The sequence below is a fragment of the Acromyrmex echinatior genome, chromosome 3 (assembly GCF_024713525.1).
Source record: "Acromyrmex echinatior isolate Ae372 chromosome 3, ASM2471352v2, whole genome shotgun sequence".
Classification (NCBI taxonomy): Eukaryota; Metazoa; Arthropoda; class Insecta; order Hymenoptera; family Formicidae; genus Acromyrmex; species Acromyrmex echinatior.
Genome location: NC_141854.1, coordinates 1,514,680 through 1,531,695, shown reverse-complemented (window position 1 = coordinate 1,531,695; position 17,016 = coordinate 1,514,680). Strand labels below are relative to the sequence as shown.

At 28.7% G+C, this 17,016-nt stretch overlaps 1 protein-coding gene across 5 annotated transcripts in view; it reads right to left on the bottom strand.

Moving 5' to 3' along the window:
* Positions 1 to 9,923: 9,923 nt before the first annotated feature.
* The window catches only part of spin (lysolipid transporter protein spinster), a 13,687-nt gene continuing 6,594 nt past the window's right edge, over positions 9,924 to 17,016 (bottom strand). For 4 of the 5 annotated variants that reach the window (XR_015544633.1, XR_015544634.1, XR_015544632.1 and 1 more), the window contains one exon: positions 9,924 to 11,773. Coding sequence is in view for 2 of the 5 variants with exons in the window: in XM_011054232.2 (XP_011052534.1) it covers positions 11,661 to 11,773 (113 nt within the window). In the remaining 3 variants the exon portion in view is untranslated. Of the gene's footprint in view, positions 11,774 to 16,062; positions 16,156 to 17,016 lie in introns of all 5 variants that reach the window. The other variant, XM_011054233.2, reaches the window with a different exon arrangement.

The window sequence follows — 17,016 nt, the reverse complement described above, 5'->3', positions numbered from 1 at the left end:
AGTTACTCATCTTTGATTTTTATTTCAAATAATTGTAATTTATAAATAGTTCTTATATAAAGTGTTAGATATAAAAGAGATAGATATTCTGATATAAAAAAAATATCAAATATAAAAGAAGAAAATATTCTGTTAATTAAGATCGTACTTTATTTTACAACAAATAATATTAAATTCTATTATTAATTAAATCTTATTATTTATGCAAATTTAAGTTACAAAAAAATCTTTTACAATCAATTTTTTTACAATTTAAACATTATTGACGATTTAATTTTAGAAAAAAATTACTTTAAAATGCTCAACATTTATAATTAATTTTATTTAATAGCGATTAATTCATTAATTATTATTAGTCTATTACTATTCGTAGTAATTATATAAAAATAAAAATTTTTTAAAAACAATTTAATCTAAAAATATTTATGAAATTAAAAATAAAAAAGTTAATATTTTATATAAAGAATTTAATTATGTTGATAGGAGGAAATTTTATGTAATTTATCTAATAAATTCTTTTGCTATCATCAAAAAGAATTTTTGCATCATTAAAAAGAAGAAGAGAACGATCTTTGAAGTTCAAAATCAGGAACTTTTAAAAAGAAGCTGTAACGTTCCAGTACCTGTAAGACAGGTCGCCCTCCATTCTTCGTCCTTCTTAGGTGATGATTGTTCGAAGTCGTTACGAAACCGTCGTTGATCCAGAAGAGAAACGATAGACAATAGCTACAGTGGCTTTTTTGCTCGGGCAGCTGCCGGGCGCCAAATCAGAGGGGGACATTACTTAATAAACGTGCGCATCCGGGGTGCGGTCCGGTCACTATTGTTTCAGAATCGGTAAATGGGCGTTTGCCGGCGGATACGCGCGACCAAAGGGTTAAGGATTAAGGGTTGAGAATTGTTGCTCGGACCCACAATGGACACCTGGGCGGTGCCCAGGGAAAGTTGCACGCAAGAAAAAAGACAATCCTTCCTCGTTGAGTTTGGACATCTGCCCGTCAATGGCCATCCTACTGCGAACAGGAAGATAGTCAATATGATGAACCAACTTTTAAATATATAGGCACAATACATAATTGTGTAATTTAGATGAATTACCGAATAAGTTTAAGAAAGCATCGATATTTGCTTTTAAAGCTGCTTCAATTAAATGTCGCACAAAGGTCAAATCTTGAAGAACGTTTTTCTAAGTTTAAAAATGTAAAGCCCGTTTTTTTAACTATAATAATATATAATATAAACTGCTAATAATTTTTATATAATAAAAAATTTACCATAAAAAATTTTTTTATAAAATTTAAATTTGTAAATTACAGATATACGACACAACTTAAATTCAAGATAATTCTATTTCAGAAGAGAGAGAGTTCAATATTTCAAGATTTAATTAAGAATAAATTAAATGTTAAATATTAAAAAATTTTAATTAGATAATTTTTCTCAAAATTGCAGGAAAACATTGACGATGACTATAAGCGTATATAAATGTAAATATTACAATGCTCAATAATGCAATGATAACCCCCCCCCCCGCCTCCCCCCTTACTGAGTATCATGTACCCATCTTCTTACAAAAACAGTCTCCGCTGACGTACTATCGCACGCTGTCGCTGGATGAAGGGTTTAATTCGTTCCTCGCAAAAAGAACGTCGTCGGAGATCCCGCTTCTCGTCGTCGCGACGAAACTGCGAAAGAAATGGGCGCACAATAAAACCGGCGTCCGTATGATAATCGCAACGACATCGTCTATGAGAACGCGCTTCGCGGTCTCGTTTTTCTCACTTGACGAAGGACCACTTCTGACGGCCCTCACCTTTCGATGAAAACAATAAGTTACATAGCAGGCGGCCCGAATAGAAAAGAACCTGTTTCGCGAAGCAGCAGGCAAGAGGGTAGAGACGAGGGGAAGAAACCACTGGCAGAGAGAGAATGTAAAAGGAGCTTCTTATTGCCAATACCACGTGTGTCATTGGTACGTGAGTCGTGAAGTCTTACTGGTCTGTCGAATTTTTAACAAGTATTCATGCCACGTATATGCGAAGATTCGTCGAGAATTAACGCTGATTGCTAACCCTGTTGAATATTAAGTATAGTATATTTTTAATTTTTATCATGTTTCTTACAATTAAAATTTAATTTTGCATGAATTTCTAATATGATTTGAAAATTATTATAATTATTATATTGTATTATTTAAAATCTTATATGTTATGTAATACAAAAAAATATTTAAAAATCAAGATACTTATATACACATGCAAAATCATAGATAAAATTCGATCTTGAGTTCTAAAGCAAATTACAGATCATTTACAACGAGCTTCACAATGTATACTCCCAAATTGCAGCTAAAACTACTTTATTTCTTCTCATATATATATATATATATATATATATATATATATATATATATATATATATATATAAAATCTTTAGTCCTCCATCAAAGATACTAATATCATCATTATAAATAATTAATTACATCAGTATACATTTTTTATAGCATATTTTAAGCTAATTTAAAAGAGGCGATTTTATTCCTCGTGTTAAATTTACACGAAACTATAATAGGTAGGCGAGTGTCTCAAGTAACAAATTACCTGCATACCTTTATCAAACGTAATGAAAGGGTAAGCAAGTAACTTGTTATTTGACTTACATCGCTACTAGTAGTACCACGATTCGTGGTCTCAAAAAAGAGAGATATGAAAGCCAAACCCGATGGTCCCAAATTATATTTATCGAAGCGATCGGTTGCTAACCTAAAGTTAGTTAATCCAGACTATATGTGCCGGTGCAGCTCGACCTAAGCAAGACAGAGCAGCGCGCTAATAACGTATGCACCGCACAGCTGGCACTGGCGCGTTTTGTTCTTCTTGGCGCTACAGGTTCTTGAATTTCACACACCGCGCACCGCGCACGATAGGGTTGCTGCTCCTCTTTGGTCTCTCGCTGCTTACACATTCTCTCTCTTTCTCTCCCAATCACTCTCTCCCGATCTTTCGCTCATGTTTCTCACATCCCTGTCGGAGGAACCCCCTATTGTTTTATATAGCGAGACCAGTTTTTGTTTCATTCTCTCCTCTCTCGCGCTCTGTCTCTGTACAGCTTATTATAATACACACACACACACACACACATATATATATGTGTGTGTGTGTGTGTGTGCGTGTGTGTGTGTATGCACTTTCGAACGTTCCATTTGTGCGCGCTGATTGTTCGCACGGGCAAACTTTGAACCTGGTTCGCTGCGAACATCGCGGAGAAAGGAACGAAGAGGGTCGAATGAATCCGGTCAAACGGCGCGCGAGAACAGAACGATAGCCGAGAAAAAAATGAGACAATGAAGGGGTTAAAGTTGATACAATTGAACGAGAAACGTCGCCGCGTCGGTACAGGCCTGATTTATTTTCGCAGTCACCCCTTTATCCCCGCTCCACGCTAACCCCCGTCTTCACGCGCTCCATTGTTTTTCCGGCGCGGACTCGCGGGGAGACAAAACCGAAAAAAACCTCATGACGATTTAAAAAGCGCTCTACGCGAGGCACAGTTACGGATATGAATCATTGCCCGTAACTAGCGGAAGCGTTTTGTGACGAGGAAATTATTTCGTCCTGGACACGGTGAATTATTTGACACATATGAATATGAAACACAGCGAAATATATGCAGTGTAATAAGGGATGATAACAAGCCCATTTTTAAAACATTTTATTTAATGTAATGCTATTGCAATTACTGCTAATAAGTATAATAATTAACTCTTCCATCAATGCAACCTTTTTCCATCAATGCAACCTCTTTCCATCAATTCACCTTTTTACTACTGTGTTTTTCGCTAAAAATATAATAATAAAAAATTTTTATTAATTTTAATTTAAAATTGGTACTCAGATATGTACCCGTGCACTAACAGAAAGATTAAAATGTACCGTAATAAAATGTACTGTACTGCTTTTTAACTAATAGATCAATTGTTTATCTACAAGTTATAATATTTTTCTTATATTATTTCTTTATGTTTAAAAATATATAAACATTCATTCGTGTACGAAAACTTTAAATAAGCCAGTTTTAAGTGACTAATAATATAAATTTATTCACGTTGTAACTGACATGAAATTTACGAAATGTTATGAACTTTATTTAGTCTTTCTTAGCCGTGAAAAATTATAAAAAATTATACATAAAAATATAATTCAACGCATGAGAGCAAATTAACTTAAATGATTCGAACCGATGAAATTAATGTCATATGTCAAAACCGATTCCTCAATCATCAGCGAGAAACGGGTGGAGTTAATATAATTAAAATATGATTAAAGTTGCTTGTGTAGATGCAGCATATAATGTCCAAATTTAGATAAGAAAAGTTAAATTCTAAATATACATATAGATCAAACAGCAAGATAAAAATTGTACATTAATCGAGTAACTATTTTTTTATTATAAAAATGGATAAATAATTATTAACTTGGATTGTGAAATATTAGAAATATATATGTATCTAATAATAAGATAACAGATGTTTTTCGTACGATTAATAATAGTGAAGTAAAATAAACTTGTGTCGAAAGAAAGAAATATATATATTTTCCAAATAAATAACAGTGTATTATGCTATTTATATCTTATTGTTAGAGATCGAGTCTGATAAATAAAAATAGAGAATCTCATTAAGAAATTCCATATCCTTTTTTAGATGGATGCCACTTTTTTGTTCCTTGACGTGTAACATCTTAGAAATGAGCCTCTTATAATTCGGTTCAGAATCATTTTCTATTTTTACTTTGTTCGATTTAAATAAGTGATCAAATTATAAAATATGATTTATGATAATTTGCTCTCATGCGTTGAATTATATTCTCATGTATCTTATTTTTTATTATAATTTTTCACGATTGAAGAAGACTAACAATTAATTAAAAGTTCGAAACGTACCGTGAATTTGATATCAGTTACAATATGAATATTATTAGTCATTCAACTGGCTTGTTTAAAATTTATAACCCTTATTTATTTATATCATATATATTAAAACTCATATATATTAAGATTCATATATATTAAAAATCTTTATATCCAGACATTTATATTGCAAACAACATGGAAAAAATAATTTTGCTGAAATATCTAAACATTTAGCTAAATACTGCAGATCTAAAAATAATTGTGTAGGACACTGTAAACTGATTGCTAGAATGTTAAAACTTTTTATAGCACTGTTATCATTGTCATCAACTTAAACTCAAGCATTCTCAGTGTTTCGCTTAGATAATACAAAATTATTTAAACACAGATAAAATAAATTACATTAAAAAGCATCTTATATAGATAAGATAAAGATAATTTTATCATTTTTAATTTATCTAATCGTGTAGATTTTAACTAATTAAAATATCGCAAAACAATTTAGAGAATATGGAAACAATAAATATTAATTCATATTTTCATTTATAATATAAATCTATATTTCTTAAAAACAAAAATTTTTCAAATGTTTTGTCTAACAATTTCTGTATAGCACATATCTATTTTCTAAACGCTCAGTTGGCTCTGATGATAGTAAGATATATTAAGCTCGATTTACATAAGATGCAGACTACAAGACGCAGGTCGCAAGCATGTTGCATCAGTCAATCTCGAAGTGTCACTTTTAAAATTGATGTATCGGATTGGCTGACGCGCAATAAGCTTGCTATTTGCGATTCACATTCCGCGTCTTACGTAGATCGAACTTTATACTTGAAGAAAATCTGTTTAACATATAAAAAAGTAAAAATTTAATTCTTTATGTTCTAAACGAAATTATTTCAATGTAGAGAGTTTCTTTTATTAATGTAGATAAAAAAGAAGGCGCCAACGCTGAAATATGTATAATTATGCTCAGAATAACAAATACTGAACATGATCTAACAACATTAAACATAAATGTCCGTGTGTTATAAAAAAGGAGATCCTACGTTTCAAAATCCTACGCATACGAAATTTAAGAAAGATATTAATGCTTGTTTCTTGGCTTTATCGTCGTTTTTGAAAAAGATAAAATTTCTTTTATTTAAGATAAAGATAGAGATAATACGTACGTAATGATAATCTGATAATTTAGACAAAGATTAGATAAAACTATTTTTTCATTCAAATAATTATCTACATTATTTTATATTATATATATAACTGTAGATAACTGCAAACATTCTACGTAATTATTTTAATGATTTAACAAAATTATTTTCCGATCTATATTTAGATAAAATTTTAGATACTTAAGCAAAACCGTTCTTTTTGTGAACTTATTAGATATACATATATGATTTTCAATACACACTTTAGTACACATTACGTATCTATACACTGTTAGAAATATTTTTAAATTTTATTAACTTTTAAGTTATACAATTTGAATTTAATTTCATGATATTATTAGGTGTTGGAATTAATTCGTAGCGTTTTACAAGTGATGGGAAGTACTTTCATTAATGTATTTTTTAATGCTCATGTGAAATAAATAACATTCTTTCATTAAAAAACGCTACGAATTAATTCCAACACCTAATACATTAAATTTAATGTATTTATAACTAAAAAATATGTATATATATTTGTGTACAAGTAATTAAAATTTAATGTATTTTTCATGAAAATTTATTAGAAGTATATTAAATTTCATAAATTTAATGTACACGTTCATTTCATTTAAGTAACCACTGTAACTTAATTTTCAATTAAATCATTCATACTATTAATTTCGTTCATAACCATGAGTTTCATTTACATGTAAAGGAAGCTCGTGTTTATATTTCTAACAGTGTAATATTAATAACATGTCAACATTTTTTGTACAATTTGAAGAATCTGAAGTTACTTATTCTAGATTCATAAATAGCAACTATCTTATATTTTTATATTGAAAATATTTCCAAATATAATTGTGTGTTTTACATTTGTAACAAGGATTTATTAGATAAAAAATTTATTATTCTTTCCACGCGTGACTATTTCACATATATAAAAGTCAAAAGTTATAAAATGGGAATCGTTTCTCATGCAAGACAATGTAATAGTGCACATTATCATTATTATCAACAGATAAAATTGCTATTACGTTAGAATCTGAAAGACTTGTTCCAGATTCGTGATAAACATTCATCCATCGTATGCAGCTATTCGTCATTTTCGTCATCTATTCCGCCCACAGGATTCTTCCCTATCGAGCCCTCGCTCGTCCGACGATAATCCGTCATTCCGACGCGGCGGACAGGGGAAATAAGAGGAAAGAGAGGGAGGAAGGTAGAAATTGAAATGCTAAAAGCGAAATTGGGTAGGAATTAGGAAAAACGCCGCGAGATGGGACGGTGTTTACCCATCGTTGCTGGAAGGGTGCGCGAAGGTGGACCCCATAGCAAAGTCGGAGATTTCTCCATCCCTCGTTGAGAAAACGGGGATGGGGGGTTGGCACTGGCCACCCTTCCTTGCCCAGTGGCTGCTGCATGCCTGATGAGGGCGAGGGCGAGGGCGAGGGCGATGAGGCGGGGGCACCGTGTTAGCGTGGCAAAGGGGAGACCAGATCGAAACGTCGGGGATGAGGGTCGGCTACGGGGTCGCGATGGTGAAGCGTGCTCCTAGTGCCGCGTAAATAACTTCCATCTTCGGAGGCTGCAGCCGTCCTGCGCGAGGTGAAGGAGAAAGATGAAAAAGAAAAGGAGGAAGGGGAGAAGGAGGAGGAGTAGGAGGAGGAGGAGGAGGAGGAAAACGACTCTCGAAGCCGAGGGCAAGAGAGGACGAGAAGAAAAAGAAAGTCCTAGCGCGGGGACGAGAAAGAAGAGCGGAGATGGCGCTGGTTGTAGGGAGGCAACAGCGATGTCGGTAGCGTGTGGAAGGTAGACGTAAAATATTCTTAATGAGCAAAGACTTTCAAGTATTGACTCAAAATGGCGGCTGTCCTTTCAAGTCGGCTTGTTAAGCATTATCCCGCACCGCGGCAATCTCTCCTCATTCCCCGCCCCCATCATGCTTTTCTTTGTGCCAGCCTCACCCTGATATTCCCTCTCTCGACGTTGTTTCATGTTCCACTGTCCTCATCATCGGACACGGGGTTGTTCAGAAAAATTGTGGAGAGACAACGAAAAGTCGACCTTGCTCAATAGCTTCGCTCGTCACGAGCGAAAGTTTGAAAAATTGTAAAGTTACAAATATCGATATTCTATATTATTATTTTATACATTGGATATACTTATATTACATTTTTTTTATGTTACGTATTAATTTAAAATAATTCCTATTAACTTTATTCGTAATGCTTCTTCATTATTTTTTTTTACTAAAAGATAATCTCTTGACACACACATTAAATTTAAATCTTTATATGTACAAAATAAAATGTTTTGCAAAATGTTATAATTAAATTTATTTAACAAAAAGATTCCATAATCAAGAAAGGAACAAAGAATGTTCAAATTAATCAAAATTATTAAATTATATTGTTTTTAAATATCTATACACAGATAGATATTTTAATCTTGTCACATTATAATCACAGAATGTTCTCATCAGATTTTAATTGAGAAATTCTTTAATCAATTTAAAATCGATTCCTTCTTGAAATTACGGAAATCTTTAATGTAGAAAATAAATATTTGAGAAATTTCGCTTTAAGAATATATATAATTAATAGACTCTGCAAAATTATATTTTTCGAAGCTTACTTTAACAAAAACTTTACTATGTGAATATTACTTGCTAAAATGATTATTTAAAGTCAGAAAAAGATATGTGAAGAATAATATTTATTCCTCAATTTTTTTTTAAGATTAAATCGATTGCGAACGCATCAAAGAATATTTAAAAGAGTTTTCGATAAATGCAATATATTTACCCTGTATTAAATGAAGCTTAATATTCTTATATTGACTTCTAAAGAAGTCTCGGAGACCCAAATTCCTCGTTTCATCGTATTCGAAGCAACTCCTTGAAGTATGCAGGCTACCAAGTCCTTTTCCATAGAGGCTCACGCGCGAATGGATTGCCGAGTGGATTATCTAGAGGAAAGAGGACCGGTGGCCTTGGGGGTACATCTTAAGGGTTGTTAAAACTTGGTTCTCTCGCTTTGAGTCTTTCTCCTTGTCTATGCGGGGGCCGAAGTAAGGGTTAAAAATGTATAAGATAAGACAGCGACTAGGGAGATGCGTAAGAGTGAGAAAGCGAGAGACCAATAGAAAAAGAGCAAAGACAACGAGAAAGAGAAGAAAGAAAAAGATACAGAGAGAGAGAGAGAGAAGGCGAAGAGAAGTTTCATTATTGATCAAAGAAACTGAGTGTCGCTTCCCTCTCCGATAGCTCATTCTATTCAGGCAGTCTTCGACTTCCCATTAAAAATACCAGCTTCGCCTGCTTATTTGTGATCGGAACCGCGACCTGTAGGTACACATTATACGATGCTGCGATGTATTCAGTATATACAGGGTGATTTAAGAAAAGGATCAAACGATCTAGGGTTAACATATCACGCATCGTGAGAGAAAAATCAATTAATATAATATTCGCAATGAATATGAAAAACAAAATAAATATATAATATATTTTTTTAAAGATTCTGCAAAAATGATATATTTTTTAAAATTGATTGAAATTTCTTCTATAAAATATTGCTAATTTTTAAAAACAGAAAATTTATTTTACATTACTTTTTTTTAATTTTATTTTACACTATTTTTTTATATTTTTCTTATATTGTATATTCATCTTTATTGTAAAAAATAAAAATAAAACAATATGATTGAAAAAAATATTTGTATATAAATAACATTATTGTATATAAATAGCATTTATATATAAAATTATTATTCGCGAGATGGATTCAAGAGATGGATTTCTCTTCTCTTAAACATCTTGAAATACATAACTGTTATATTATTACACATATGTGTATACAAAAGAATTTATTTGCCTAATATGTGTAACAAAATACAATTTTTTTTATAATCAAAATATCATCAAATGTAAATTAATTTTGGATAATCCGCGGGTGCGCGCGCGCGCACACACACACACACACACAAACTCTACTTACTATTTTATACATAAATACTATCTTGCGCTAAAATGCATGTGGTTCAACTTTTATTATACGGTTTACTTAGTTGTAATTATCAAATACAATTTGAATAAAAGCTTGCAATAATTATATTTTTTCGGACATGTCTAGTTTAATAAGTTTCATATTTTTCAATTTCCCAAAACAAAGTTAATAATTCAATATAAATTTTATAATTTTACTTAATCAAGAATCAACTTTATCAATTTTAATAACTTATATCAATTTTTTTATATAGATATATAGGCGTTAAATATTTAATTATAAAATATAAAACATATATCTATATGTATATGTATTTTTTATAGATTTTATTTATAACTTTTAATAATATCTTAAGATGCATTTTACATAACAGAATATGATATTTTTGTTTAATTATACACACACACATATATGTGTGTGTGTGTGTGTGTGTGTACACACATACATACACACATACATACATATATGTATATAGATATAAATACTTCAAACATGCTTTGTAAAGAGATTATAGACATAAATATTGAAAAAGACTCATTTATTTAAAAAATGTGGAAAGAATCAATATTTTATTAGGTGTTGGAATTAATTCGTAGCGTTTTACAAGTGATGGGAAGTACTTTCATTAATGTATTTTTTAATGCTCATGTGAAATAAATAACATTCTTTCATTAAAAAACGCTACGAATTAATTCCAACACCTAATATATCACTGAAAGAAAAAGATAGTTAATTCTGATGTTTTACAATATTTACATTAATTACATTTGTATTATTATTAGGTATATTGTAATATAATTTACATATTATAATTGTAATACATATTTTATTTCTAAAAAAATGTCCAAATATATATTCTAACGTTTCAAGAAAAAATATAATATTATGTTTATGATTATATTCAAATATTTGTATCTACACACGTCTTTGACTTATTCAAACTGTAATAATAATAATTGCTACAACTTTTATATATAAAAAATTAGATTTATATACTATTGTTGAAAATATCTCTTGAGAGAAATTATCCAAATATTAGTATTTTTAGTTTAATGTTAAAGCAGAGTACGAAAATACTGATAAATTAAAGTCAGTGTTATACTCACTCAATTAATATTTATATGTATCTTTTATACTATCTAAATTATTTATTGACACAACCTTATCGCATAGATTATTTATATAATTTGAGCCTATTATGTGATGATTTCGTGACACATTACATAAATTTGCAATACGAATTATTAAAAAATATAACATTTAAAAATATTGTACAATTTAGTGCATCTCTCTCTTTTTTTATCTAAACTCTAATTCATTATTTGCTTCATTGTTTGCAAATCTATTGTACTATATATTATTAACGGTGGTAACTTGCGACTATCTCTCTGAGGGTACTCGTATGATTATATGAAAATTTTCTTTGCAAATATACATTTTGCACATAATACATGTATCTTTGTATCAATAAGCATTTTACATCATAAAAACAAATACAATATTTATGTTTGACAGAATCATACTGTACATTCGTAACAATACATTCATACCTTATTTAAAGTTATTAAGACCCTACAAAAATCTAGTCAGATGGTTCCACGTGTCTATTAAATTCCAGTATAGTATTTGTATCATTTTGTAATTCGCTGTTAACTGCGTCGTTGCAAATACATACTGAATCGGAAAGACTTCCACCTGAAAATAGTAATATAAATTATCAATATATCTTATTATATAATATGCAATTCCAGATAGAAGAAATCTGCTGTTAAATATACAAAATGAAGCTTTGTCCACCTAGAATATCTCTACTACTTTTAGAGAAAATATTTTATGAAAATTACAAAAGTTGTAGTATCAAAAAAGTTATAATATGCAAATAATATTAGGTGTACAAGTTTCCGCCGTTTGACAAAAGACGGCGCCACTAGCAAGCTATGGTTAAAATTGTCTGATGTAAAACATTATATCGTAAGGTTGGACATCTGTCAACATAATCTTGAAATACTAGCGATTTTGTATCAGCATCATATATTTTTTTTTGTGCGAAAATGCCGAGTTTTGAGCCGATAAGCGTTATTTGCGGGAACTTTTGATTTACTTCTTTAATTTGAAGAAATCTGCAACTGAGGCTCATCGATTGCTTGTAAAAGCATATGGTAAGGCTGCCTTAAGTGAGAGAAGTTATCGTAAATGCTTTCGAAAATTTAAGAACGGTGAATTTGACGTCGAAGACAAAGAACGTAGCGGAAGGCCGAAAATGTACGAAGACGCGGAATTGGAAGCATTATTGAATGAAGATTCGTGCCAAACGCAAAAAGTAGTGGCTAGCGATGGACAATACTTTCAATAAAACATTATGTATCGTTCTTTCACAATAAATGCTTAATTTTTGATTAAAAACGGCGGAAACTTATTTGTACACCTAATAATTTTTCTGAATGAAAACGCTTCGAAAATGCATTAACTTCCATTTTTTAAATGATATTATAGGACTTTTAAAATTTAATATTCTTATAGTTATTCTCTGCAAAAAAATCAGTAGTACGAAATATTTTGGCACATTTTAACATAAAATATAAAATATCTCGTCAATTGTTAATTTTTTTATAATTGTACCTTAATTTTTGTGCATCAAATAATGAGATGAATCAACTGATGTAAATAAAATGCATTGTTGTTTTTCAAAAAGTATATAATGTATGTTGTAAATTGCATAAATTTCTTTTTAAGAGAAACTACATTTTCTTTACACCAAATGATTTATCTCATAATTCTGTGCATAAAAGTATTAAGATATAGTTATCAAAAATGAATAGTTTACAATATATTTTGTATTTCTAAAATGTGTTAAAATAAAATATAAAATATCTCGTAAATTATTAATTTTTTAACAATTGTATTTTAATATACATTTATATGCAGAATAAGAAAAATCAATTATGTAAAAAAATCATATAATATACAAAAAAAAGAGACAACCTTAAATTCTCCGAAATTTCTTCATTTACAGAAAAATTATTACTAGCATATTATAATCAACTTGATATTATACAATTTTATAATTATTTTTATATCTCTAAAAATAGAAGAAATTCCAGGTAAAAGTTATTACTCTACTCTGCATATAAATATACGATAAACATTATATACATTCATACGCACTATTGTATTAAGATTGCACATTATTTTTTATTCGAAAAATTCTTATATTTTTACAGGAACTAGTTAATTTTCATGTGTGTGTGTGTGTGTGTGTGTGTGTGTGTGTGTGTGTGTGTGTGTGTGTGTGTGTGTGTGTGTGTGTGTGCAGAGTGAAAAAAACTTATAGTGTTTTCGGCCCGATCGGGTTTGCATCAACTTGGGTTGGAAAATGCTTCGCTATTGGTTGACATTACACGCTCTACCAATAGGAGAGCACGAAACATCATTACTTCAACTCAGGTTGGTGCAAACTCGGTTGGGCCGAAAACACCATTAATGTGTGCATTCAGAACGACAACTGCTCATCGAGCGCTTAGTGAGCGGTTGTCGTTCTGAATGCACCCATTAAATATCTCACGTTTTACCCTAGGAGATGAATATTTCATTTTCTTATACGTGGATTTTACTCTCTCTTACAGTTACGTCGTTACAGTCGGTAATTTACTCCCATGGTAAAACGTTGAGATATTCATACGGTTCACTCTGTATATATGTATATAAAATATATACATACATATTATACACATATATTTCTCCAATTATAAAATAACATTTAAATGCTAGTATTTAAATGCTTACATTAAATATAAAGAAGACTCTTATTTCTATTAGGTGTTGGAATTAATTCGTAGCGTTTTACAAGTGATGGGAAGTACTTTCATTAATGTATTTTTTAATGCTCATGTGAAATAAATAACATTCTTTCATTAAAAAACGCTACGAATTAATTCCAACACCTAATATAATACCATATAATATGATTTCTAAAGTAATAAAAAGATAATAGACACACACAACTAATATACATTCATTAATGAAGACTTAACAGATATACATAAGCAATATTTTAGCAATTTTTCAAGCATCTATAATCTATTTATAATTAAAAATGTTAAAATTTATCATGTAATAAAAAAATTTAAAGCAACAATAATATTGTACAACATCAAGCATTGTGCGTAATGCATCTTGAAATCCTGTTTAGTTTTTAATATATTATATTTATCCAAACTGACAAATATGTAAAGCAAAATATATAAATAAATAAAATTATACATTTACAAATCAATATAATTAAATTGCATTAATAAAATCAATTATGCGTTCACTCTATTCCAATTACAATATAATTTTGTAAATACATGCATTAGTACCATGTCCATATAACATACATCCACAAATATACATAAATCTATTAGTTATATATTCTACACATAGATTTATAGGCAAGCTTCATCAGTCTAAAAGATGATATCATTGTTTTGATGTTAAATTTTGTTGTTAACATTTGCATAATATGATTTTTTCATTCCAATTAATAAATATTTGTAAAAATCAATTTTGTAAGTATTAATTCTAATAAATTAATAAGTAATTCTAATAATTAATAAGTAAATTCTAGGAATAGGAATATCAAGCCTAAACTATATATTTTATTCATATTGTCTAACTATTTAAAGACATTATTTTATTTAAATTAGACCCTTATATAAATTTTGTAATTGTTAAAAATGTCTAAATAATAGGAATAACAGAAAACTTTTAATTATTTCGTGAGTTACATTTCCACTTATGACATCCATGAGAAAAACATGAAATCAAGACAATAAAAATAACAAAAAAAGCTTCATATTCCTGGGTTGAAAACTTTTCATGCATCCTTATAAAATATAAATCATAAAAAGAGGAAAGATGAAAGTACTTGTAGAAAAAACACATAAAAAAATATGATGATTTAATAAATCCAATATAAAAAATAGTATGAAATGATAATTGATAATCAATTTAATTATTTAATTGCGTTTTAAATATTAATAATTTAATTATGTAAAAAGATACCAAATTTTTTTTTAAAACCAACTGACATATATTTCTTAAATAAATTTAAATCTTTTTAAAGATTTAATTCAAAGATTAAATATTCAAATTTGAATCTTATTTGATATAAAAAGATATTGATATTATTTTGTAAATATTCACGGGTCAAGAATTAAGAATAGATATAATATAGTTATAAATAATAGATAACTATAAATGAAAATTACAAATAGAAATAATTATTAGTTCGTGTATAATATAAAAAATGTATATATATATATATAAATGAAAATATATTGATTAATCATTTCAAAATTTAATCTGTGTATTGATTGACGTATCTTTATAAAATAAATAATTTAATAAATACGTGTGACATATCTTTTTTAAAATATATGCCAATACGTGTTTTTCTTAACAGTTAACAAATTATTAGCAATTCTAAATAGTTTAATAGTTTAATTATAAATATATGTAAAGTGTCTCATAACCACCGTACACTACTCTTAGTGTATTCTAAAAGTAAAAAATTCTAATACAAAAATGTCGAAGCTACAATAGTTTTTGAATTATAATTAATTAAAGATAGTTTGTAATTTAAAAAATTTAGCCTCGATATTTTCGTATTAAGATTTTCGTCTTAGAATTCCAAAAAATCCAATCGTAATAACAGAAACTATAAAAAATAAAATAGTTCTTGACTTATAAGCAGTTAAAGTTAGCTTATAATTCAAAAAATTATTGTAGCCTTAATTTCCATTTTCATATTAGGATTTTTATTCTATTTTATCTCTAGAATATACTGTGAAATGCACCATACGGTAAGACATCCTGTATATACAAAAAATTAACTATTACAAATTAGAAAATTATAACCATTTATATAAAACCAGATTAAATTGATTATCAAATCAAGTTACAAAAAAAAAAGAATAATAAAATCATGAAAATAAATTATGTACCAGATATACAGCATATTATCAGGGGAGGCCCAGTGATGATCTATAAATGCGTTGATTCAGCTTGCCCATTATTCTTAGTATCTAGATATTTGTCTGCAAGAAAGATGTTTGTATGTTATATAAAAATAACTACATGCACATTCCAGACTAAACCATGTGACTATATCACGCATATTATTTACGATAAATATAGTCCATTTCTGAAAAATATTTTTAAAAAAATTTAAATAAAATAACAAAAATAATAAACTATTAATTATTTATATAAATCTAGTATTAAAGTATTAAAATATAAATGCATTGCACAATTTGTAACGTATTGAAAAAATTCCAACATACATATAACATATTTCTAGATTTAGTACAAAAATTTTTATGTAAAATATAGTTTTATTATTTAGAAAACATTATGTAATTGCTAATAATTTGTACTAATAAATTTAAAGAAACAAAAGACATAAAGCTTTTATTATACCTATAATAATGTATGTGGAATGTTTCCATTAACCCATATACGTTAAAATTATGAAAGTAGCCAAATTCAATACATTTTAAGATAGAATAATCCCAAAACATGTAAATATTAATTATAAAAAGATTACTATCATAATTATGGAATTGTAAGTTTTGTTATAGATAATAATGAATAAATGCACTAATTCAATTATGTAAAATTGTATATATGGAAAGTTAAAAATGCATATAAAAAATTAATAATAGAGGATAAGGAAATAATTATTTATCAATTTGTAAGATATATCAACAGTGTATACATAAATGTAAGTTATTTATGGATTAAAAAATTTGTTATTAAAAATTATTATATTAATATTAATTTTCGATTAATTCGCACATTCCTTAACACGTTAAGCGCCATTTTTTAAATAGAGTAATATTATACAAGAGAAATAGGAAAATTAATATGAGTAAACTATTTATGCGTTTAAAAACATG